Source organism: Bombus huntii, chromosome 14 (assembly GCF_024542735.1).
Source record: "Bombus huntii isolate Logan2020A chromosome 14, iyBomHunt1.1, whole genome shotgun sequence".
NCBI classification, from domain to species: Eukaryota; Metazoa; Arthropoda; class Insecta; order Hymenoptera; family Apidae; genus Bombus; species Bombus huntii.
The window spans coordinates 8,213,708-8,239,326 of record NC_066251.1 but is presented as its reverse complement, the minus strand read 5'-3'; the positions used below and the strand labels follow the sequence as shown (position 1 = coordinate 8,239,326).

Sequence of the window (25,619 nt, the reverse complement as noted above, 5' to 3'; positions counted from 1 at the left end):
TATGAATCGCCCACTATGTCAGAAACTTCGTGACATCGCTGTCTGACGATCGGTGTTGTGCCACGGACTACAGAACATCTACCAGTAGAAGTTCACAAAATCGTATTATTAAAACCCTTTGTGGATTACTGCCGCATATACTCGTTCTGCGTTAACCATCAATCTGGCCGATGAACTCATATATGCGTTCGGCGAAAACAACTGATAAAGCAGAAAGGCTCATATGTGCGTATGAGTCGTATCTGATATCGTATATACGCGTATCTGGCGCAACTCGGCCCCACGGTATACAAAGAGTTAAAAAAGATTGTAAAAGATTCCGAGCAAACACCGTGTATATCAGCTAATTAAATATAATAATCACACAGCAGTTGAAAATTCTTGCTTTCTGATTTCTAAAATTTCATATTTGTCATAAAAAATTGTGTTACAAACCAAAGTATTAATGCGAAAGGAATTCCCCTACGATCTCTTGCGTAAAAAATCGTGTTTTAATCAATGTACCCCCTGAGAGATTTATAACTTGCGAAGTTTCTGCAGCTTAGTTCAGAAAGACAAACACCCTAATCAGAAGATTTCTTATCACTGACAGGACCAGGGGACAGTTAAATCCAGGAGTTGCTTTATTAAAAAGGGAAGAAGGGTGACTCGATACGAAGTCATCCTCAGGGAATTACGTCGTTCTCTTTTATTGTATCCCGAAACGTTCTTCCCTGAACGTGCTGCCATGTTGCGGCCATGATAATTAATTTTTTTTCTTCCGTGGAAAATCTCTCGAAGAATTGCATGTAAAAACGTGCGAATATCACATTTCTATATAGAATGCCAAATTGTATAATTTTTTGTACTAAGGGAAAAGTGAAGATCGCAGTTGACATAGAATAAATTGAAAAAGTAATTATAAATCAGAGAGTTAATTGATCTGGAGATTGAAACATTGACAGGTGTGCAACGAACGTCGCAGCAAGATTTCTTGTCGCATGGTGTATTAAAAACTGGAAGCCGCCCCTGGAAAAACTGGAAGTTTAGGGATGATGTGCCGTGGACGACAAATGGTCATAATGAACGTCCTAATGAATATGCACAATGAACAGACCCTCGTTAGGACACGTGCAGTACTTACTTGGTCAACTAAAGCGCGTTAGTTGTGGCTTTTGCCAGACCCGCTACGGTCTGTTCACCTTTTTAAAGATTATTAATGGTGTTGTAGCAGCAGGCTTTGGGAACCTTTACACTGGAGTCTGGCTAATCACAGCGGCTTTTTAATTGAGAGGGTGTGGTGCACCATGGAGCGACTAACGCGTTACTGAATGTTAACTTTGCCCCCGACGAGTGTCGTTTGATATTGTTACGATGATAAAGTGATCCGCGAGTTAACCGCGTGTGCGGAACTTTGAATGAAAAATGATGGAATACGAACACGAACCTAAAGCTTTGATGGTACAATGGAACTTCGATCGCCAGGACATCGGTCGATAGAATGATTGATTATCTGAATATCGATTAACGGACAACTTAAAGGTGGTCCCTTGTAAGATAAACCGGGAAACAATAGAAATTGAAAGAAATTATAATTTTCAATAAGACGACGATTAACTACGTACACAGGCTGATGGAGATATACGAATACTTATCATAGAATACGAACACAGTTCTAACGTCTTGGTAGTAAATATGTCGCACTGGACGCGCCGCAATTTACTCTTATCGCGAGCGCGATCTTTATTCTACGTTTAGAACTACCGTATAACGAATAATCGACCAATCGGAATTAATAATAACAACCTACGGAGGATCGCATTCTCGTTCCATAATTTTCAACGTATCTGCGAAATAAAGGAATTCGCTTAATAAATTCCATAAACCATACAACGCAACATCGTCCATGCGCTGGTATCGAGGCGATAAGACGGAATAAGCGTGGCCAACTAGTAGCCAGTCTTTCTCTCTCTCCTCGAGCGCTAGTAAATTTCCGCGGGAATCGCCGTGATAAATCAAGCCGGAGTAAATCACACGAAAGATTCCAGAAGGAAAGAAAGCACGGTAGGAAGAAGAGGTGCTCTCTCGTCTCGTTACAATCTCGATTTTCTCGAGACGGTGGCCGTTAGAAAATAACGAGGTAACTACAGGTTAACGGTGTTATCGCATGACGAGGTTTATGGGGTCCCATCGCCGACAAGAGAGCCCCATGGCGCGAGTATATCACGGTCCGTGCAGTTATGTTTCAACGGGGGTATATTCCGGTGGCTCGCCATAGGGAGGGACAGAGTGGAGGATGCCAGTGGATATTAATTGGCTTCCGATCTACATCGAGACCACCATCGAGAGGCACCCCTCGAAACAGGTGCCCGCGAGGCGTCACAACCCACGCGATGCATACATTAGTGTGAGTTTAGGTGAGTCTCTCGGTCTGGCCAAGTACGCCAGCAATTTATCGCGGAAACGTAATAATCCGATCGAGTACGAGCGAACAAACTCCCTTCGGGCATCGATTAATCAAGAATCTTCGAGACAATCGGGGCGTCGATATATCCGCTATCGATAGGTGCCGATTTTCGATCACCCTCTTCGGTTAGCGGAACTTGCAATTTTCTTTGCAATACACTCGGGTGTTTCTTGATTGTTTTTGACAGCATGTAATCGAACCTTATGCGTAATATAGAATGTTGTTTTTAAATTACAGGGATTTGTAGTGACTACAAATCCACATGTTCGATTTACAAATTGACATTTTCTACAGACGTAATGGTAAAACATTACAACGTGATAGCAGTGTGTACCATATAATATTTATAAAAGTTGTTAACAAGAAAGCTCAAAACCGTACAAAAGGCGACACTCACAAATACTCGCACATTAATATTCATGTACGTCACTCGTTTAATCGCGACAATGATTAAACATGATGGAATTAAAAGCAACACAATGAAACGATCAACGAGCGGGCACTGGGTGAAACACGAAAAATGGTAGAAAAATCAGGAGCCGATTATCGGTCGCGTTAACGCAAATCCTATGACGTGCCTCGTAATCTCCGATACCCTGATGTTTATTAACGAAACTTATTTATTATGATCGTGTAACGGCATTCTTGACGAGCCGCATAAACGATATCCAAACCAATCGATGCGCGGAAAAACGGATCGCAAGTAGTACCGTAAATTTCAGCGTGCGTGAGAAGCGGATACGTGTAAAAGAAGAGACAAACTCTATCACGTTCAACGAATCGATACTCAACATGCACCGCTCGCGCTTCTCGATACACGATCTGTAGCGATCTGTATGTATCGATACGTGAACGCCGTATACGCGTGCCAACCATCCAAACAGGTTCGCGTATGATTAATATATGCGTCAGCAGGTACAAATAGCAGTCTTTACGTGCTACCGTGTGCAAGTTTGAAGCCGTGCAAGCGCCGCGTGGCTTGTATGCAGGAGAATGTAAAATGGAATCCGCAAAAATTAAAGGATTATCCGGGATTACGCGCGACAACAGCGTCGCAACCACACCGGCCCCGCCGATCATTGGCCCGTTGCAGTTTAATTTCAACGCGTCCCAAGCTCCGGAAAACCGATTTGTGTCCTTTATTTTCTGCTGAGCCACGAACGAACGTTAGATCGATTACCAGGGTGTGCGAAAAGGGAAGCACCACCACGCCGCGTCACGAGCTACCCCCTTAAGCTTTTCACTGGTAATTACGTTAATAACTTCAACGGCCGCAAAATTTATGGACGCGGTCGAAGGATAGATCTATCTCTCTCTCTCTCTCTCTCTCTCTCTCTCCTTCGTGTTTTACTGTTCCTCGCGAGAAAGTGAAAAGATCGAGGGTGGGTGGTACTAATTCGAGCAGGACGGTGTCTTAACGAAGCCATTCGCGGTGATATTAATTCGTTCGGCCATATTTAATTGGACGGTCTGCGCGAATTCCTCCAATTTGTCACGATTTATTAACGATTTTCCAATTCGCCCGGGGAAAATAAAACGATTCCAGTTCAGAGCTCGTCTGAGTTACTCGGATGTTGTAATTGTTGTTTCCGCTCTCGTTCCTTTCGAACGTTTTAATAGATCCCCGGTTTATAATCCTTTAGCCTAACTCTCGTTCTACGGAATATTAATGATAGACACACCACTTTGAAACCTTAGCCGAGAAACTTTGCTAAGGTGGACAATAATTACTGTAAACAATTATATTCCTCTCGTATTAAATACCTTGGGAGAATTATTTACAAGCACAGGAAAAGGCTTTCTTCGAATCTGAGTTTGTATCTGCTGTCGTCTGACAAACCGCAACTGCTTATTATGTTAGAGAATATAATAAGCTGCATACAAATCTCGTTTCTGGCAAGACTTTGAAAGATCTCAATGTTATTTTACTCGATCCTCTCTCTTTCTCTGTCTTTTCGTTCCTCTACGCGACGCTGGACCAAGACAGTTAAGGTTTATACTGTCTTCGAAGGCGGGATTATTTTATTCTATGCTGATTACATTCTGCCGTTTGATTGTGATTTTATGAAGAAAACGAGCAATCGACCGTGTTATTTGTTCCCTGGCTTTTCCCTGGATATTCTTTCTTACGAAAGAAACGATTGTGTCTAGGAGTTGAATAACTCTGGGTAAAGTTGCTATGTCCGATATCATTGGATAATAAAAACGCCTTGGGCAAGTTGCCGTGAAAAGTAATACGGTGACAAATAAGATACGTAGAAGCGGAAAACTCATTGTACATTTACGAACGTAAGGTGCCGAAGAAATTGTCAAAGAGGAGAATAAACCAATGATTGGCCGAGATATTAAATAGAGGATGATTTTTTGTTGAGAAACTTCGCAGACTGTTAGAGTATTGATGTAATTTTGTTACGTAATTTGTGCATGTAACTTTTGTATAAAGTATGAACGAGCACTTTCGTTTCTATTCTCGATATTTTCCATCGATCCACTGATATGTTGTTAACAGTTTCCAACAGCGTAACTGGACCGAAATATCGCTCATCTTTAAGTGTGTTTTAATATTTAAATACCTGGTTTTAATCACGATACTCGACTCCCTTAGCGATCGATATTTCGTTCGAAAAAGATTCCATTCAGAATTCATGATTACTGCTCTATGTGTGGGATAAAAATGTCTCTCAAGCTCTCGAATTAAACACGTTTTTATTTCAAGGCTTCTAGATACGGATAATACGAAGATAAAACGTAGAGCCTGTTAACTGTTAAATACAATAAAAACATAATTAATACCGTTGTTTACATAGAATAAAGAATCATAGTTCTCGAAAATGTCTCTATGTACACTAAATAAAACAAACAAAAATATTATATATCTTTGACAAATTTGTGAAGTACATACGTATTTAAATGTGATTTTTCTACGACATAAAGACAGTGGAGAACTGTCTGTTGCACGTAGAAACTCAAATTTCTCAAAAAGTGGAGATACGATATTCCCGGAGTAAGCCTATATCTTTCCTGATGGATATAACAGCAGCGGATGGTAAGAAACGAGAGATGTATCTAAGCCATGGTAAGTCGTTGACTATCGCGATTTTGGTATTTTCCACGAAGCATCCGTCGTTAGTACGCAGAACGGTGGCTCGTCTATGAGGATAATGGGGGAAGCGAAGTTCCACGGTGCGAAGGATCGCGACAAAGATGAAGGGCGTTGGGGTTTAAAGGAAAGCTTGACTGCCGAACGACTAATAAGATTACCTTCCGCCTAATCATTCTCGCTACCGTGAACGCCATCCAACGTTCTCACTCTCTCTCTCTCTCTTTCTCTCTCTGTATCTTCCTATTCCTCCACCTCCGCCGCCATGCTTGTATTCACGACGGATAATTTTCCGAGGCGACACCTAATTATCGGGGAATTCTGTGGCAACCGTGTCTACAGGCTTCCGCGTAAACGCACGTTTTGGAGACAGACAGACGGATAAGTGGAAGGATAAACGGACGGATTAACTGCAAGCTCGTGCCACGATGGAAACTTTTGTACAGTCAGCTAAGTAGATGGAGCTTTCCACCGCGAACACAAGTTCCGCGGCAACGTACGAGGATGATGGTTATGGTTCACGGGTAGAGAAAGTAGACGGTGTTGCGTCGGGGATCAATTTTCCGTGAAATTCCTTTTCCTTGGAAGCGAATCGTTTACACTGGAAGTTTCGACGTTTCAAAATACCTTATCTTTCGATCACGATCTTATTATTTCTTTGCTTTCGTTTATTTAGCAGATACGTGTTACAGGCGAAATTTTGATTCCAATTAGAACAACTTTGTGTAGCATGTAAATCAACAGTTTGTTCAAACTACACCTTTAAAAATAATCAAGATTTTATTAGTTTTTGTCTGTAGCTGGCTTTCCTATTAGTTTCCTATTAGGCTATTCCTATTAGAAATATTACATATAAATAGTTATACCTAGTAGAAAAGTTTTGCTCGGAAAAAAGGTTCAGGCTTCTGAAGTTTTGAATTAATTCCACCAAAACGGCAATTTCCTTTTTGCTCGAAGCGAATGTATTCTACGTTCGCGGTATTTTTTGAACTTGGTATAAAAATTTAACGATGTATCAAAGAAAATTTGATTATTATTTATATTCAATTTATAACGAAGTCTATAGTTAGATGTAAGTATTACGCCTATATTGTACTGTTATACCACTATAAAGAAAATTAGAAAAATCTTGAAAACTGTTCAAAACGATTACAGACGTATATGCATACAGTTACTCAAATGATCCGTAACTTACTATTAGAAGAGAAGAATTTACTACTTTCAGATTTCGAGCTCTACTCACAGCACATATACATGTACCTCATTAGTAGTCTGTGGAGGATATTTGACCGTTAGCAATTCTTAAAAACTGTATGTATAGGAAACATGCATATGTACCGTTAGTGGCGAAAGGGTTATACGACCTGGCTATTCATCCATCGTTACACACACGAATTCCATAGACATTCACGTTGCTGCGTTCGCTATAACTATTCTTATTAAATTCCGACATTGAGACGAGTTTTACGGTATCTTATCTATAGATGATAGTTTTCTACAGCTGTTCATAGTATAATAGATAAATCTGTTTGTCATCCTGGAAAGTTTCAAAAGATCGAAAATCTCCGTCAGCTATTTATAACACACACTGTATTCCACGTTAAGTACTACGATGATTGGATTTGAACGAAGAATACTTTGTCTCTATAAAGAAATTTGGCTAATAAATACGCCGAGTAGACTGTCAATTTTCTTAATTAAGATAGCATTGCTTAACTTCTAAAATTTGTAAGAATTTTTATATAACAGAATTAATTTTTTGGCGAGGAACAGAATTTATAGTACGGCTATGTGCAAACTCTTTGTACGCTGTGTTATGAAATTTTAAAGCTATATCTACCCTATATTACGAAACTTTGAATTAATTGAACGCAGGAAGCGGTAACTTTAGTTTTGCACGAAATATAGTAGAAAAGTATATTCGGTAGTTTTTATATAATAGAAAAATTATGTTTCCAGTAACAGGACTTCGAGCTTCTGTATAATGAAATTTTGAATTAATTGAACAATAAGGAACGGCAGTCCCGTTTTTGTTTGAAGCAAGAAAAATATACTCTACGTTCGTAACATTCTTCAAAGTTGAGATATTCAGGAAGAAGCCTTTGGGAAATTGATGAAAGTGATTTCCAGGAGCATAGGTCGATATCCATTTCCTTTGGCAGAGGAGAGGGAGAGATAAAGTAGAAGGACATAAAAAACCAGCATCTTAGTCGGGAAGCAAAGACACGATGGTAGAGAAGCAGAGAAATAGCAGGCCGTTAGGGTAACGATAAGTAATATCCCCGAAAAAAGTTCCAGACGGCAGAGTAGAATTTCTAAATTCGATATCCACGATCAACTTTCATCTTTGACAGTTTTATCAAACGCGAATTTTATTAAATCGTTCGCTGGCCAACGAGAGAGAGGAAGAGAGAGAAAGAGAGAGAGAAAGAGCAGCCAATCACGTTGCATGACGTATACACTGAAGAAGAACTTGCTAAACCGTTAAGAAGAGGAAGATTGTGGCGCAAATTTTATATACGGCCAGATTCCCGTATATTCGAGAGCGTACTTGTGTCTACTCGAGGGCACACTCACACGTGGAAATCCATTTTTCATTACCCCATGTGTATCGTGTGACACATGATCAAGGTCCTTGGCGTTCACACGCCATGCGACGAGATTCGTTGGAAAATTCGTTGACTGTAAGCGAGAAAATCGTGATAATATCTATAAACGGGGTAAAGCGTGTATGAAGGCAATTTACAGTTCTCTTACGCTGTAGATTGGAGTTTAAAAACAGAAAACGTCTAACTGCGAGTTTCATATCTTCGTGTAGCGCATTTAACCATTAAATTGCGCAAGATTTTAGAGTATCTGTAAAATCTATTAAAAAGCAGAATATATCCGACTGCTTATACTTTTGTATATACAAAAAAATGGATATTTTTGGCAATAAATTGAATTACATTAAATTAAATAAAATAGAAATTGGCTGTTTCACGTGCAACAACTCGATATAGTAATTCGAATTATCGTGTCATTGGTAAAACTCGCCTTGCGCTACTGAGCGTTACCATTTCTTTCGAGTGAAAAGCGTTAATCGACGCGACGCTGTCGCCTAATTGCGCAATTAATCAAACACGACTTCACTCGATCAATTTTATCGAAAGTGTAACAGAACTTTCCCGTTTTCCTATAGCTGGTTTCTATCGTACGTTACAATGAGGAGAAACCAAGCTGAGTGTTGTGAGCCAACCTGGCGAGACCAGTGCACGATCTTCAGATCGATACTCGATTGGACGCTTACCTTGTAGATCTCATCTACGAGTCTAGTGAGTTCTTCGGTTTCCATGTTATACCCCTTCGATGTCTGAAAGCTGCACTTTAAACCGACTTCACGAGATGCTCATATTTTTCCGTCCTTCCGAAACCGGATCTCACGTAGCCGCTCCACTTTCGCGCAGTCGATCGTTCGGGATCGGAAATCGATAAATTTCCTCCTAATTCGTCTCTGTTCGTTGGCCGGACCTGCAACCAAAAAAAAAGAAAAAAGAGAGGGTGAGGTTCGTTTAACGATGCATACTGCCTTGGGCGTTTATTGGCTATCCCACCTAGTTGAAACTCGACAACGACGCACTTTGCTCGAACGATAAGAGCTTTTAATTCGTTGTTACTCGAGTTACGCTTTTGTAATCGATAAGAGCGATAGTTTCGCGCTAGTTTCCATATTGAATTCTAATATAGTAGAACCTTCGTTACACGGACACTAGCCAAACGATTTAGTATTCATACAATGTCCTGCTATGTAAACGTTCTATTGTTAGAAGAGTCTATTTACTTCCTTAGCCTGGAATGAATTTGAAATTACGTGTGTAACGGGTTTAAGCCAGTTATATTAGAGAAGCTGCACAATGTTCTCTCCGATAAACAAACGTATGGAAGTAAATTATTTGTTTCTTGAGAATCGAGTAATGATAGTACACCAGTAGAACGAAATTGATAAATTGACAAAAATTGGAACCATTCGTTTTCATTTCCGAGAGGCTGGTGTCTTCTAATTTCGTAAGACGAGATGTTAAACAGTTATTTCCGCGATTACGTGGCGTCATTATGACAGCCGAAACAATGCGACCGAGCGTTGTAAAATTTGAATAACTCCGTACAGGTCCGTGCATTATGCAAATTTGTAAAATCTGTAAATTATAACGTAGAAAGAGGAGACGGTGGCGATTCGAGGAGATACTTTGTATTCAAATTAATATAAGGAGGCTTAACAAAGTCGAAACAGTTGCCAAGCATGCTAATGTATCATGCTGATACAGCGCTAAGTGAATTTAACTGCTATTCGTCGGGGGAGGTTCGTACGGGCAACGAAATTGCACGAATTATCTCTGGAACGGTACAGTCAGGCCTGGTGCAATAATTCACAAGTAACCGGCGCATTTAGAATAACAATTTACAAAATCTTGAGTGGCAAATTCAACGATACTTTTATGTTAATGTTCACGCATTAAAATTCCTATCGCGCGATCCGAAGGACTTACAGCATCTCGTCCTGCGTGCTTAATGAAACAGAATGCCAAGAACGCTTATTCTCTGGCAAATTCTTTTTTTCTTATCGAAACAAACTACGCTCAACTTCGCTTCTTAATAGAAAACTCCTTTCTTTCCTTTAACGATTGTGTTTACCGTGAAGTGTTTAGGTAGGTAATTAACGTCGTTGCTCGATGTTTTCACACGTTGCTTTGGTTCTTTTAATACTAGAAGAAAAAATATTCGTCTATGATTATTTTTCAATACTTGGTAACAGGGTTTTCTTACAAAGATAATTTATCAACTAATTGTAGATTTGTGATACAAAAATAGTATAATTATATACTATTGTATACTTGTATAATTTTATAAGTTACAAGTCAAGTGAGTAGTATCATTAATGTATCTTACCATTGTGACTGGTTGCTGTGATAAATTTTGCAGGATAATAAATTTTGAAATTTGATTTTCAAATTAAATTGGAAACTTTACCAATTTACTTTATCAATGTATTTATCACTACTAATTTGTGGCTCGTCTTGTATCGCATATCGTAACCTGAAACTCATGACTTCTAAAACTTCGCCAATAACATTAATTCAATTACGCGATAGGGTGCAAGAATTCATATCTCAAAGTTGAAATAAAACTATCTCTTTGCACTCAGTTCTCAAATGGAACACCTCTAACGAGCAATTAACTACCAAGACGTCGCGAGCAAATTTCTCCATGCGAACTGCTACACATTAACGCGATTCTCATGGAAAAAAGACTACGCGGTTCTAGTAACTAGATTGCGAATATTCAGGCATTTATGGGATATTTAAAGATGCAAAAATGCGCAGAATCCACGCAATATGCAGAAATGTATAAGATATCAAAATTATAATACTTGTTATAACATTTAGCAGATGAAACAAATTTTTATTTAGATTCTATTTCTATCATTGCACTCATAAAGATATGAATTTACATACAGACTGGCAGTTTACCTGTTGGAGTAATTACTTCTAGGAAAACTCTACGTCTTTTTCTTTTGTATAGCCGTAACCTGGACACCGCCGTTGCGAAAAACATAGAATTTAGTGAAGCAAAAAAATTAAGAAAAGAAGAGGTTCATATTATTGTGTACTCGAATATAAATGTTGTTTTGGGTAACAAGGTCTACAAACAAAATAGCTACAAGTAGATTTTTATTGATGTTTCCTGTAACTTTCAGCTAGAGTTACACACCAAGGTTGATTTTTTGGTAATGTCCTTTACTATAAATCTATCATATTCTATTGGAATATAACACTGCTACAGTGAGGCTCTGGATCAGGTATACCTGTACTTATACTTGCTTCAATATATATTTCTATTACAAATTCATCTACGCGTTCCTCTATCAGATAACCTCGACGCAACCAATAACTAGACTACGAACGTTTATTCGTTTCTTTGAAAATTAAAGTTCAAAAGTCAACAGAATATACATAACATGCCTAAATGCATAAAATATCTAAAGTAGAGTACTTGTTATAATATTTAGTAGATGAAATAAATTTTCATTTTGATTTTACTTCTTCAGTTATGTCCATAAAAGTTTGAATTTGCGTAAATGTCCACAGTCTACTAATAATCGTTCCGCGTAACTAAGGACTGACACTTGCACTTGAATCGCGCGAGCCAGTGGCCGCAGAAATCTGGAAACTTTTCCATTCAAGATAGCAGGGAAGGGAACATGGGTGCGCATGCACAGTTGTACATGGACTCCTCGATCCATCAGCAGTTCGCATTACTCATAGGTGGAAGGAGAGGTCACGTTTTCCAGGGTACTTTCATTCCGCAAGGACACCCAGTATATACATGTGTGTTTGCCGTAAACGCGTAGAGGGAGAGCAGGCCGGAAAAAGCGGCATAACTTGGCCGTTTTATTTCTCGAACGTGTGCTTAGCGTGTGTCCACATAGCCACGCTTAAGGTGTCACGGATCGACGATCGAGAGTTTTCTCGCTTGGTTTTCAACCTGATTCGAGAGCAGTTCCACATCGAGAAATCGTGAAAGCACACGGCCCCAATTGTACGGCAATGATGATGAAAATTTATCGATCTCTTCCCCATTTTTCTTTATCTTCTCCTTTCTTTCGCCAATCGTGTGTTTGCTTTTCTCCAGCAAGCGAACTTGAATAGGATTTTCTTCTTACATTTTGACTGCACCAAAAATTCTAACGAATAGGCTGCAACTTTGTATCTTTATAAATATAATTGAAGAATAATTTCAGTATAAGATCGATGATCGTGATGATCTAGATCGAAGCGTTAAAAATATGTACGAAAATAGCTCGATTTTGGATCTTTCGTAACTATTTCGATTCTAAGACAAGAGACCTCCTTTCTCTTTTATTCTATAATAATCTTTCGACATTTTACGCCGCAGTAAAGAAGTTAACCGCCCTATTGCAATATATTGGAGAAGTATTCTCCGAAAGCAACTATGCCACGGTTCATTTTTCACGTCAACGTCGCGATACTGATAAGGAATGGTTCGATTAGTTAAAAAGCTCGGCTTAGTAGGACACGAAAGTCTGAAGGAAATATATCGTAGTCAGCTGTTGCTAGTCGCAGCATTATAGATTTGAGGTTGTTAGATTAATCTCTCCTGGGATTAAGATATTAAAAGCCAATCCTTCTTAGTACTTTTTTTCTCGACATTGTTTCTTCGTTATGTCGCGTTAACCCCTTTATCTAGTTTTTCTTTATCACGGAATATAATCGAGTTAATTTATTTAATGTAATTAACTTGAATCGACGGCTGAAGTATAGAAATTATATTAAACAATCCAAAATGAAAGTTATATGAAAGCCCACACGATATAGAAAAACAAGACTTTGTCCATTTTCCTTTGTAAAATAAATTCCCAAAAATCCACCATAGGAAATCTATAAAATTTCTGTGACAAATTATAAATTGGTCGATTTGATGACTCTGCTTGGTTTTGTTCTATAAAAGAGCTTATACTATAAAACAGAATGGAAAGAAGCATCGGTATTAATGTTTGTACATGTGTTTCTGTAAAATCTCATTGTTCTTCAAAAAAGAGGAACGAAGGATCACTGTTACTACCTGATTACGATCGCAACAGGCAAACTCAATCGTCCTGTTTGAAAATATCGCAATTGCACGACTGCCATGGTCACAAAGTGAATTTTGCAGTAACTTTCCAAACGTAGCGATACCCTCTAAAAGCTTTCAAGTGAATTAAATTCTCTCGAAACGTTTACGATAAAATGTTTCCCTTTAATCTCTCTAATCACATGTGCTAGGCTGGTTCCACGCATGCTACAAAACTTTGGGAATTTCATTCGATACACTCGTTGCCCTGGTGTTTTTCTCATACCAGACACTCGGTAAACTTGATATATTTCATTCAACACGCTTGTTCCTCCAAAAAGGAAACTCCCTTCTCTGTTGTAACTTCTGTATTACTATCAAAAAAGCGAAACATGCCTTTACAACTTCATTATAATAACTCATTATAATAATTATGTTTACTGTTTGTATATCATACCTATTGTTCGTATATTAAACAGAGTCATAAGACTGATAAAATAATACAACATAATTTGGTAGTTATATAAGACAGCTCTCTAGATTTCGTTGCTATCAAGGAAGGAAAGAAAGACAAACTGTAAAGATTTACTATCCAGCAATGAATCTCTCCTGTTTTATAGTCAGCCCGTGCCATAAATCCACCAGCATTGTTCTCCACATTTAAATGTAGATCCGTACGGAACGGAAATTGAAGATATAAGCGGATACAGAATAGAATCGAAGAAATTGAAGAAGTTTTCAAGCGAGGGAGACGAGTTTGCTTATCGATTAACCAAGATACAAGAAAGTCACGCGCCACGGGAAGAAAATCGAACGAGTAGATATCCTCTTGGAAACCACTCTAACAGTCAAAGATTTTCAGTCAAACTTTACCGCAACTTTTTTACTCAGATGCACGTGCTTGCTATACTGTGTTATAGATAAGTGTATCTTTTCCAAACCTAACTGTCGAATAATATAACGCATGAATTGTACTAAGATTCGCATGAAATTAATATTTTTCCACCATCTTTTGTTTTAAAATATATGGTGCAGACTGTTTATTTATGTATTGGCCTGTAGTATCGAATAACACGATTTTCAGTTACATGGAGCACATGAATTGTACGAATTTTAGCTCGCATAGCATGGTTTTGTATAACACGGAACTAGTTAATCCAATTATTCGAGGGTCGCTTGTATGTGTCTATAAGTCACTCTTCTATTTGCAAGTTGTCTATTTTGTTATTGTATATTTTTAAGTTTCTGTTCCAGATTTATCAAATTTGTTTTTGGGGAATTTTTAATGGAACAATTTACAATGGAGCAGAACTAGTAGAGATTCTAAAAAAAGGTAAGACTAGAAGATTTAGCGTGTTGGTAGTATTCAAGTAAATTTAACAGATGATCTTTAACATTTTGGAGCTTGTTCATGCTGCAAAATTATTGCATGAATCTTTAGTAATCCATTACACTATAATACTTTAAATTTAAAACTAGAATATTTTAAATACGAGATTCCTTTTACACAATTTTTGCCACAGTAAATCCTTAAAAAAAATATATTTTCCAGGCATTCGATTCAAACGAACGCATCGAATGCTCATTTACATATTTACTTCGCTACAAAAGTTCACTAGCGAATACACGTGTGTCGGAGTTTTAAACGATCAAGCTTCTCCAGTTTATTCTGCGAATAGAAAAAAGAAAAACATGTTCTATAAACATAGGTGTGCAAACGCTTTACAAAAAAGTTACACAAGAAATATGAAAACCAATCAATTCTAGTTAGGTCTTTATGTTTCCGTTTCAAAACGTTGTTGACCGTTTCGAATACGCGCTTGATATCTTTGGGAGATTGAGTTTGACACTGCTGCTTATTTCTGCTGCTTCAGATCACCGAATGCATCACGAATCATCCTTTGTATCAATTCTTGTGCGATACACTATCGCTTTAATTGTTCCCCGTAGATAAAAGTCTAACAATGTAAGATCTGGTGATCTCGCAAACCAAACAATGCCCGACCAATTCATCACTCGTGATAATATTCGTTTATTGCCTTTAGGTTTCATATTTTGATACTTTCATAACTCTTTTATGAAGCGTTTACAGATCTACGTTTACATAACGTTATTTCCTTGTTTCTACTCGTAGAATAAACAGACGAAGTTTGATCGTTTAAAACTGAAACACCCTGCATATTCGTTTCTGTATACCCATTAGTTGGATCACTCTCATTAATTTGTTACACTACGATACCGAATAAATCTAAATGTTAAATTCCTCTCATTCGATATTTATCACCCGTACAACGAACTGCCTAAAAATAATGTCCCTCGAGCATTCAACCCACGCGAAAACATTCAGACAGAATATCATCGCGCACTTTCTTCGTTACGAACTACATCACATCGTTACGTCACGAATCAGAAGTCCACGAATGAATATACGATATATTTATTAGAGCGGTCGACAACCCATATCTTCTCAAATCAACGGCCTGCTCTCACTTTTCCAGAAGCGTTCCCCGGCTGCATGAATTTCTCTTCTCGCTTCTCGTTTCGTAATGTTAAATAACCAATATCTTTCTCCTCGCCGGTGCCTACTCGCGCATAGGCGGCCGCAAGAATGCAGTCGCGAGAGGAAAGCGCGTTCGAACGCAATATACCTCGGCTAACGTAGCCTTCTGTCTCTAGCCGATCGTTCCAAACAGCTGCTCAATACGAATTAACTATACGCGCAACCAACAACGTGCTCCGGCCATGCATATTTTTATGGAAATGAATGAATCAAACGTCTGTCCTTTTACTGGCTCGTTTCTGTCATTTTTCTTTGGCTATCTAAATAAGCTGGCCGTGACGGAAATGCATACTTTCATGGCTTAGTGATCGTTGAGAATTATTCCACGTTGCATTGACTTTGTAACTTGTACGTTCGACAACCTGTAATTATTGAAATTTCCACGAATTGATTTACGGTAGCGAACGTCGGTGTTTAGATGGAATTACATTACATATTAATGAATTCTAATTGCAAGACGCTACAATGATCTAATTAACAGAATGACGGTTACAATGGGATAGAAAATCTATTGCCTGCATCACGACGGAAAGAAATCTTCGTAGCTTGGTTTCTAACTGAAATACAGGGAATTCGCGAGTTTTATGACTTAATTGCGACGAGTGAAAGGAATTATGCAATTGCAGTGGTTTCCGTAGGCAAACAGCTCCAGGGATCGTAGAGACAATGCGACAGAGAATTTCTACGCATCGCGGGGTCCAAATGACATCAACCGCATCTGTATCCTTTACATTCCATGGGCTTGTAATTCCTGCGGCATTTATAGAATGTAAAACCTGTTGGTCGGGCGGCGTGCACTTGTGTGCCCCTACACGTTTTCCAACACGCTACCGTTTAAAAGTGTTCGTACGCTTTTGACCGATCTGCAGTAAGAATACAAGAACGTCGATAAAGTGGGTAAATTAATATTAATTGCAACTAACCTCGCTGTCCTCGAAATTCTTTTTATTTCCTGTCTCATTTAAGCTTCAACCGAGAGAAAGATTTTTAATGTTTTAGAGAAATCATTTGTTGTACGATTGAAACGAAGAATCATTAATAAGAATCCTTTCGTATTTGCCACAAATACGAGAAATTTTCTAACAACAGAGAAACACTTACAATTCGGTGAAAAATGACCCAAGGTATTATTTATCTCCCACATACATCGTGGGGAACTAATTATAAGTTGAAAAAAGAATCAGGTTATTAAAAAGATTGAGATTTCCGCGCGTGAGTTAAACGAAGAAAAGGATCGTACAGGGTGTGTAAAACGAATTGAATGGCGTGACGAAAAAAACTTGAGCGGAAATTAGCGGAATCGGTCGGGAAACGTTCTCGGAAACTGGCGGGATTGTTCGCATGAATTTTTCGACAGTTCCACGCGGAGCGTTATAAACGCGGCAAATTAACGGACGGAAGAGAAACTGTTTCCCGTTGATTGAAAGATGCAAATAAAACCTGTAAAATCCAGCGACCGGGCTAAACACCGAAGGGAAGTCAAGCCACGAGGAATCCGGTTACGCTCGAAATTAATTATAGCGAAGCGCGAATTCGACGAAAATCTGCCGCGAATGCGAAAGTTCACCGTTGAATTTGCCCATGCGTGAAACAAGAAAAACTGGGATACCGTGAAAAAGCCGAGCGTTCCCGAATTAAATATTCCCGCGTAGGAATTCCCGGGAATTTTCGGCTCTGTCCGCAAGAGGAATGGTCGCCATTAATAAATACCAATACCAATTTGCCTAAGGCAGAGAAGAGAATCGGGGAGCGCAAGAAGAGGAACGTCCAATAAATTTTGTAGCAGGGAAAACCGATTTCCGTATCAGTAGTGGCGCGCTTCTAGGTGATACTTTGTGCGAGAAGCCAGATAAAACGCACTTCTTTTTCCGTGAGAAAGGCATAGCTGCTGGAATTCGGGACAAATTCCTGGCCTGGCTGGTGCTTTTGCCAGGCCGCTGCTTCTTTCGCGATATAGAAAATGGATAGATGGTCGAGGCAGAAGTATGGGACGAAATAAAATAAAATTAGAGAAAGACGCGATGACCGGCTGACTTTTTATCGGACTTTAGCCACTGCAGAAAAAGGGAGGAAAAAGAAAATATCGAGGGCGGAGGTGAAAAAATGCGAAAGGTGCGCCCGTCGGAGAATTATCGAGATTTGTTCGTGAGGTCGCATTCAAATCGAGCCGACGTTGGAATGTCGTCCTGCCTCTTCTGTCGTAACAGTTATAAAACGGTCCTGATATCCTGCAGGCAGTAACGCACGTTGCGTGTATACGGTTTCACCGACGAGTATGCACCTGCGACCGGTCGCGTGTGGGCGTACCGTTCGAAGTTCAACGAGTTCACGTGGAACCTTCCGATAACATCGATTGTCGATTATACTGCAGTTCGAGATTTGAAAGTAGTGCACTTCTCAAGTTTTGTGTAATGTCTGCTGTATATATGTTGTCCAATATTGCGTGGATATTAATTATACGAATATCTGGGAGCCATGAAAAGAAACGTAACGGAATTACATGTACAGTGGCTCGTGAAAGTATTTGAACATTTGTAAATATCTATGGTAAAAGATCGATAGACCGCAGATTTTTATGCGAATTTATATTTTCACGGATACGATTGGAAGAATAGACAGAAGTTTGATTCATTTGTCAAGTATTATAACGAGTATATTTTATATGTCTTTGCATGTTATTTGCATTGTATGCATTTTTTCATCGCGAAATTTCTCGTAATCGTAGGCAGTAGCTTTACAGTAGTAAATGCATTTTTCATCAACAATGACAGTCTTGGAGAGATAAATCGTACTTCAAAAACTATTAGAAAATTATCCAAACATCCAAGAATTTCCATTTCGTTTGAAATCATAGACTATTAACAGCACCGTTTAAAAATAAACGCGAGATTTATTAGAAACGTTCAACGATTACAAGTTTGGAAAAAGTATCTACACAGTGCAATCTGAAAGTTCAAGTGAAAGTTTCCCTTGTCAACTGTGCCGTAGACAAAGGAAAAGAATAAAAAAAAGAGCCTAACTCGCCGCGTGTAATAAATTACAAAGTTTGGGAACGTCGATGCGCGAGAAAGGAAGGAAACGGTTTCACAAGAGAAAAGTTGAGTGATACGCGGCACAAAAGAATGTTGTCGACCGCAATCAGTGCCATGTCTCCGTACTCGAAAGAGGAATCGATAACGTGGTTTCATTTAAAGGGTACATTATCATTCGCTCTGGAGGACGCGAAAGCGTCACGAATATTGTCACGGAGGAAAGATCAGAAGAAATGAGAGAGAAAACGAAGAATCGATGGAAAATAGAGTCGCGGGGATGGAAACAGCGACAGGGAGGCAAAAAGTAAACTGCAACAGAGAGTTTCTGTTAAAACAATCAAGTTACGCGATTCTTGCCAGAGCTTCGTCGTTTATTGCTTGCTTGTTATATTTCAACAAAAAGAAAGGGAAAGAATGAGAAGGGGCGAGCAAGGTATTGTAGCGATATTCGTAGAGATACACGATCGTGAAACGTTTGCAATCGCGATTCACACGCACGTACGTAATACGCAAAAATATATGATACGTGACAATTACGTGTGACTACGAATTATCGTCTACATACAAAATGAAACCGGATAGGATAGCGCCCGAAAATTTCTGATCGAAGTAAACTGTTTTTCGTGACGATATATTTTACGATTGTCGATACCTTGACGCTATTTCATTGGCCATCATGTTTTTTATAAGCATTTCTATTAAATACTCTTTCCTTTAAATAAATTTATTACAATCTTTATCGTGAGTTTCATTTATTATGAGGTAATATTAAACTATAAAGAAATAATGCGTTCGGGTGGTTGAAGAGGAAATTTATTTTAGCGAAATATACTACTCTTTTCATATATATTTGTGTTATTTAGAAGTGTTAAATTTTTCAATCCGACGTGAGTATCTGTTAGGCTGTTCCGAAAGTTTCTTTCGTTTTATAAGAAATTAATAGACGCACGATATTTTTTATTTCATATTATTTCATCAAATTATATTTCAGTATAATTATTTTCTTATAAAACGAAAGAAACTATTTCGAAAGAAGACACAAAACTTGGGCAAGCTTTCACAGTGTTTGAAATTCATAGAACAATCGTGGATGTTATTCAGAGGCGAAGTTTTCGTTGGAAACCACGTGCAATTTTCTTGGGCGCGAATTCCTTTTTTGTACACCATCAGGTCCAACACGCTTTGCACCAGCCGCAAACTGTATGCATTTCTCTGGCATCGTGCCGTAATGAAATGAAGAAACTAACAGTAAGTGGCGAGCGCTGTAAAGTTCCGCGAAAGCTTTTAATTAGGATTACACATTATCTCAAACTCGCGTTGCGCGCACGTACTCGTACCAAGCAGCTATTTCAATTACACCACCGAACAACTCCGTGGAAATGAAACTCTTTCGAGTTAATTTCAGATACGAACGCAATTACGATCAGAATTGTTCGTATTTTTCGTTCGAACGTTACACGTGTCGTTCTTTCACTCTCTATACTCGTTTCATTCGAAAAATAATGGAACAAGTTTCGGGAACGTATTCGCTTTTTATAAAATTCGATTAATTTTTCCGACTAAAATTGAGACATTGCTGAAACTTTCAACCCATATCCGTGGCACTCGATCGATGAGAATTTTTCATCGGCTTACCAGCTGTATAAATTTTTGTTTTCAGTACGGATGCAACATTTTCCAACGACGCGATATCGTATCTAGGTAGAAACGGCGATTTTAACGCGAGCATAACGGTAAACGCAGTATGATTTATGCCCGCCAACGTGTGACATAAATTCACAACTGATCCGTGCTCAAGTGCGACTCGTCCAGTCAATATCGGCTTAAAAAAGGAAAATATTTTCGATTACTGCTCCTTTGAATTCTTCCATTCTGTCCGAGTCTCGTCCCTGTCGATGCTCATTTGAACTCATTGAAACGAGTCACGTGCCAAAATAAACGTCATCGAGGACCATCCGACCGAAGAATCGAACAAATTTGACTACGTTCTACTTTAAATTCATTCGATATACATAACAATGCACCTGTCGCTTGGAACGTTAATGAATTCTTCATTGAACGTAATTTTCCATCAAGTTTTACAAAAAAAGAAAAATGACTAAAACTCAAACGTGTAAATTAATTTTTGTCTATCTTCTTGGAATATCATCAAAATTTTATAGGTTCTATTGGCCTATTTCGAATTGCAAATATCTCTAAAATTATGCGTCAAACTTTTCTTCTAACCGATGAAATTGTAAGACAATGAAACGGAGGCGACCAGAAGGAAAACGAGACGCAAGTAGAAAAACGTGAAATCGATCAATTTGCCTCCTTGTTATTCGTCGATTAGAAAGAAAGCGGTATTAAGGCGGAGAAATTACAATCGCAAAGCGATAAAACAGGCCGCGCAATGAGAACGAATATTCGCTCTGATTAAGGAAGGAAATTACGATCGCGGGAAGATAAAATGGGTGGAGATGAGAACGAATGCGACTTGGAATGGGAGGAAATTGTTCTTTAGCTCTTTGAGATACAAAGCTCGACGCGGGTCTGATATGAAAACTACCGATAGCCTTGTTTATCCGGCAGAAAAATTGCGTTCGATCATTTACTTTCAATATGCTATCGATCAAATTAACACGGAATAACAAGATTGTTTCCCCTACTCTCTTTTAAATGTATTTCACAGATAAGGCCGTTTCATAGATGATTACGAAAGCAGATTTAAACGAAGAATATTATTGCCATTGTCGAAATGACGGTGAGCGTAACGTAACACAGTTTTCTCGTTCACATTCAACAACTTTTCCAACGGAATAATCTTATCTCGGATCTACATAAATTTCCTCAAGTATAGTTAAGTACGTAAATTACTCTCTTTTCTTTTTTCTCTGTCTCTCGAATGGAAGTGTAGATGTACACTGTGTATTCTTCTTCTCCTTTTCCGGATATATTAACCGTGAATCGCAAACAGAATGCTAATTATAAGACAAGGGATAAAATGGTTCCTTGATCGGTCATTCGAGACGCGAACGCTCGTTTCAGCGACGTAAGCATGGTACTTTAAACAAAAGCCACCCGTTTGCTATCGTATTATCGGCCTCTGGCTCTTCACTTTTTTTCCACTAATTGAAACTTCCCTAATTGCCGGCGAGATTCCGTGGAAGTATCGTTCGCTCGATCTTCTCGGTCGTGTTTGTTATCTATCGAAAAGGAATTGACCTTTGTTGGCGATCAACCGCGATCTTCGCTACAAAAAAAGCTCCTTTCAACGAAAAATTTTTCCAAGATAAATTTGAGTTCGAAAGACGGCTTGGACGAAGTTTAAATTTATAATAGGAGTCAAGTTAAACACGATATTTTCCGCGGTTAAAGAGAGAAGGAATACGTGAATAATTTAATTTTGACGTACTTCATTCGCTGATGGAACCGAGAACAAGTTTCCGGTTTTAGCGAAACTTCACTCGACCATAAGTTTTCATTCCATATAGCGGTGCGCGAATCGTCGGCTTTTTTTAAGTTTCACAGGGATGAAAATTTATTTGCCAACTTCCTTATGCTCGAACGCGGAATAAGGCTGCTCTGTCGCGTTAATTTTTGCAAACGCGAGTGAACCGCGTATAATCATTAAACACATAATGTATAAGGTATTTTAAAAATGTAGATATAACTTCTTATGTCAAAATAAGAAAGATTTATACAAACATATCCAATGTACTAAAATTATCTAGCTAAAAATGATTTCTTTGTTTTAATAGCCTCACTATTTATATCGCAATCTTCTTTTTTAACACATAAAAGTTGCACTAAAACTTTTTTCCAATGCTTTTGAAACATCTGGTAGCCTCGTTGGGAATAAACTAGGAAAAATTTGGTTTCCGGTGGTTCGTTTGGCGGCGAGATTCATAAATTACTGTGGAACCTTTGACCGGAATAAAAAGTGTAAGCGGTAGGTTACATGTGAAATCCCGAAACGGAAGTTTAACTAAGGCCGACAAGAGGTGCAGGTGTATGGTTTTAAGTTGAAAGTGATCGCTTCAAAGGGAATCTTCCACCGTCTATGTGATAATTTTCCCGTTAGGACGTCGTGAGTTAAAACGATTCTACTTATAGTAGAACGTAATATTCGCGTAACGGTTTATTTGCATAATCGAAAAAAGAAAGCAACGAGGGGAAGTCTTCAAAAGACGCTTCTAAATAGGGAACGCAATCTTCTGTCGGTTGCTTCGAATGCTACGTTATTAACGCGCCATCTTATGGCTGGCTACAACACATTCTTAAGATTGAGAAAATACCAGGCGTCCTACCTTTGTAGCTGCACTTCGAATTTCTACTTACAATTCAAGATCATTCGCGGAATAAGCTTTAATTAAATCGCGTTTCTCTCTTTCTGCGCGAAATTAGAAGCTTGTCCTCTGTTTATTAAGAGAAGATCGTGTTCGTATGGTCACTGTTTAAGCTGAACGAGGATATCACACAGATTCTTAGGAAATAAGAATTTGCCATTTTAGAGCTAGAACGGAATGGTTTCGTTTAGAAAATAACTAACTTTTTTACATTTCATTTCATTTTTTCTATTTTTATTTTCGTGCAGGAGCATTTCAACTGAATTTAATTTGTTTATAGTTTAAACTTTATTTTTTATTTTATTTTTTTCTAATTTATACCCTGTACAATATTGCCGCAATAAATTTCGTCAGAAATCGATGAGAGCTTCTCACGCGCGTTAACGGATCATTAAGGTCCACAATTTGGGTTTCATATCGAATCGATGAAAATGAGTAGGTAATATTTTAAGCGACAGCCTGCAGTAAGCTATAACTATTTATCGACTATTAAGTATTTAATATTCATAATTAATTCTACCTCTGCTCTACCAATATCCGTTTGCTTTATTTTCTTGCATCTGAACGTCTAATTCTTTAAATAATTCTCCATGAATTTTTCGAAATTTTTCTAACCTCATAATCCTATTTTATCGTATTTTCTATTCGATAAAATCAGTGCTTTTAAACTAGATACGATGATTATTGCAAGAAAATAATCGTATCTCGAGTTCAACACTTTGATTCAACTGAAATCGAATTTCGACTACTGCGCCTTTCGATAAGAGCTACTTTTCGATTAGTAGGAAACACGAAAAGTTCGCGCGGAAATCCACTCGGTTGTTTCATTTTATCCCCTGTTATCGATCATTCCCGCTAAACTTACGTATGTCGTGTGTTTCCTCTTTGGACACGAAGAAAGATGAAAACTAAACATTTACTTTCGGAACACGAAAGGTAGATCCAACTTCTCCAACATCTAAACGCGAGATTTATGAACTTATCGTTGTCAGTTTGTATTCGTAAAAATCTTCATTCATTACTCGGATTCGAGATAATCTCGCTTGCCCAGTATTGATTAAAAGTTTTAATCACAATACCAAGATAAAAGTAATTATAAAAAGAGGATAACATACAAACATATGGAGAATTTTGAACTTTAATTTAAAGAGATATAGAAAAATAATCTCTTAGGACTTTTGATTATCAAATATTTTTATTCACTTACGAATCTATTAATTGGAATTCTTTGTTTTAAACAGAGAGACAATGTCTGAGTGATTTATTAAATTTTCCACTCCTCTTTATTTCGAAATTCAACATCAATATTTTTTTTTAAATCGTAAGCAACAACCTCGTGTCACACTGGAAACCTGCGCCTGTCGGTGAACTCACAAAAAGGTCTGTTCCATTTTTTTCCCCCGAAAACACGTTGCATAGCCCCAAATTATTGGAGCGACGAGAAAACTAACTGACCGAACGCATATTGAACGCTACCAAACGTCAGCTCCAAAACAGAATTTATGTTCCTACAAAATGACAAATAATTCACGGCCAGCCCGGTCACATTGTGAAAAACCAGGCTCGTATTGAGACCATAATATAGGGTTTAATGTGAAAGAAAAATATATCTGTTTGTAAAACGGCACATTGCGATCGAAAATGATGCTATTTTTCGTTCCAGTGGGACGGGAAATTGTACTGTCACTTAGAACGAAATTAGGATTTCTTTCACGTTCTTATGGAGATTCGAAACTCACATAGAGACACCTGTTCGTATTAAACGACGTCAAGTATCACGCTCAAGACAGTCTTACCTATCTTACAAAATATTTCAATCATATTTTAATAATGAAATTTTCTATTTATTACTCTACATTCATATTAATTACGATAAAGTGTTTTCATCGTTGCAAAACGACAACGTTTCGCAAATCCGGAATTCAAAATTAGTCAAACCGATAACAAGAACCCAGAATTTTATTTCTTGATCCGTCACTAGATAAATCCATCGCTAAAAATATACAATGTATTATGAACTCGTGAATCACCTAGTATCATCATTTTCAAAGATACCATTTAATCAACGATCACTCTTTCCAATCAGATACGACGATTTCTAAAATTAATCACAAATGTGGTGTCACAGAGACGATTGATATTTAAAAAATTCAGAAAACAACGATTTGTCTCAAAACACTTCAACTATATTAAAGTAAAAAGGAGAAGCTTATATCAGAGGGAGAAAGATAAAAACACGCACTACTGGTACTCACCTCAGCCGATGGGCCGAGCCGGGAACTTTCAAACGGAACTGGGAAAATTCGGCGAAACAAGCACCAGTGATTGGAGAAAAAAAGAAACACGTTCGTTTTCAACTGATCGCGACTGTCACGTAAAAAAACCCGAGTTTGATCTAGGATCGACACACGAAACTAAGGCGGGAGCTTCTCGCGATTCAACCAGTTGGAGCAGTGAACAGATACAACACATACGGCACGAGGCGCGCGAAGCGACTGAGCCTCTTCCGAGCGGCGGAGTCGCTGCAGACCAGCCGACCTCTGCC

At 38.3% G+C, this 25,619-nt stretch overlaps 1 protein-coding gene and 1 long non-coding RNA gene across 2 annotated transcripts in view; one reads left to right on the top strand and one right to left on the bottom strand.

Moving 5' to 3' along the window:
- Positions 1-25,595, bottom strand: part of LOC126873299 (uncharacterized) — a 163,477-nt gene extending 137,882 nt beyond the window's left edge. The window contains exons 1-2 of the mRNA XM_050634021.1: positions 25,330-25,595; positions 8,836-9,056 (exon numbers count right to left, since the gene is read on the bottom strand). Of these exons, the coding sequence (XP_050489978.1) occupies positions 8,836-8,880 (45 nt within the window). The 5' untranslated portion in view covers positions 8,881-9,056; positions 25,330-25,595. The remainder of the gene's footprint in view (positions 1-8,835; positions 9,057-25,329) is intronic.
- The window catches only part of LOC126873313 (uncharacterized), a 245,898-nt gene that overhangs the window by 155,790 nt on the left and 64,489 nt on the right, over positions 1-25,619 (top strand). Inside the window, exon 4 of the long non-coding RNA XR_007692365.1 lies at positions 14,409-14,487. This is a non-coding gene — a long non-coding RNA (uncharacterized LOC126873313). The remainder of the gene's footprint in view (positions 1-14,408; positions 14,488-25,619) is intronic.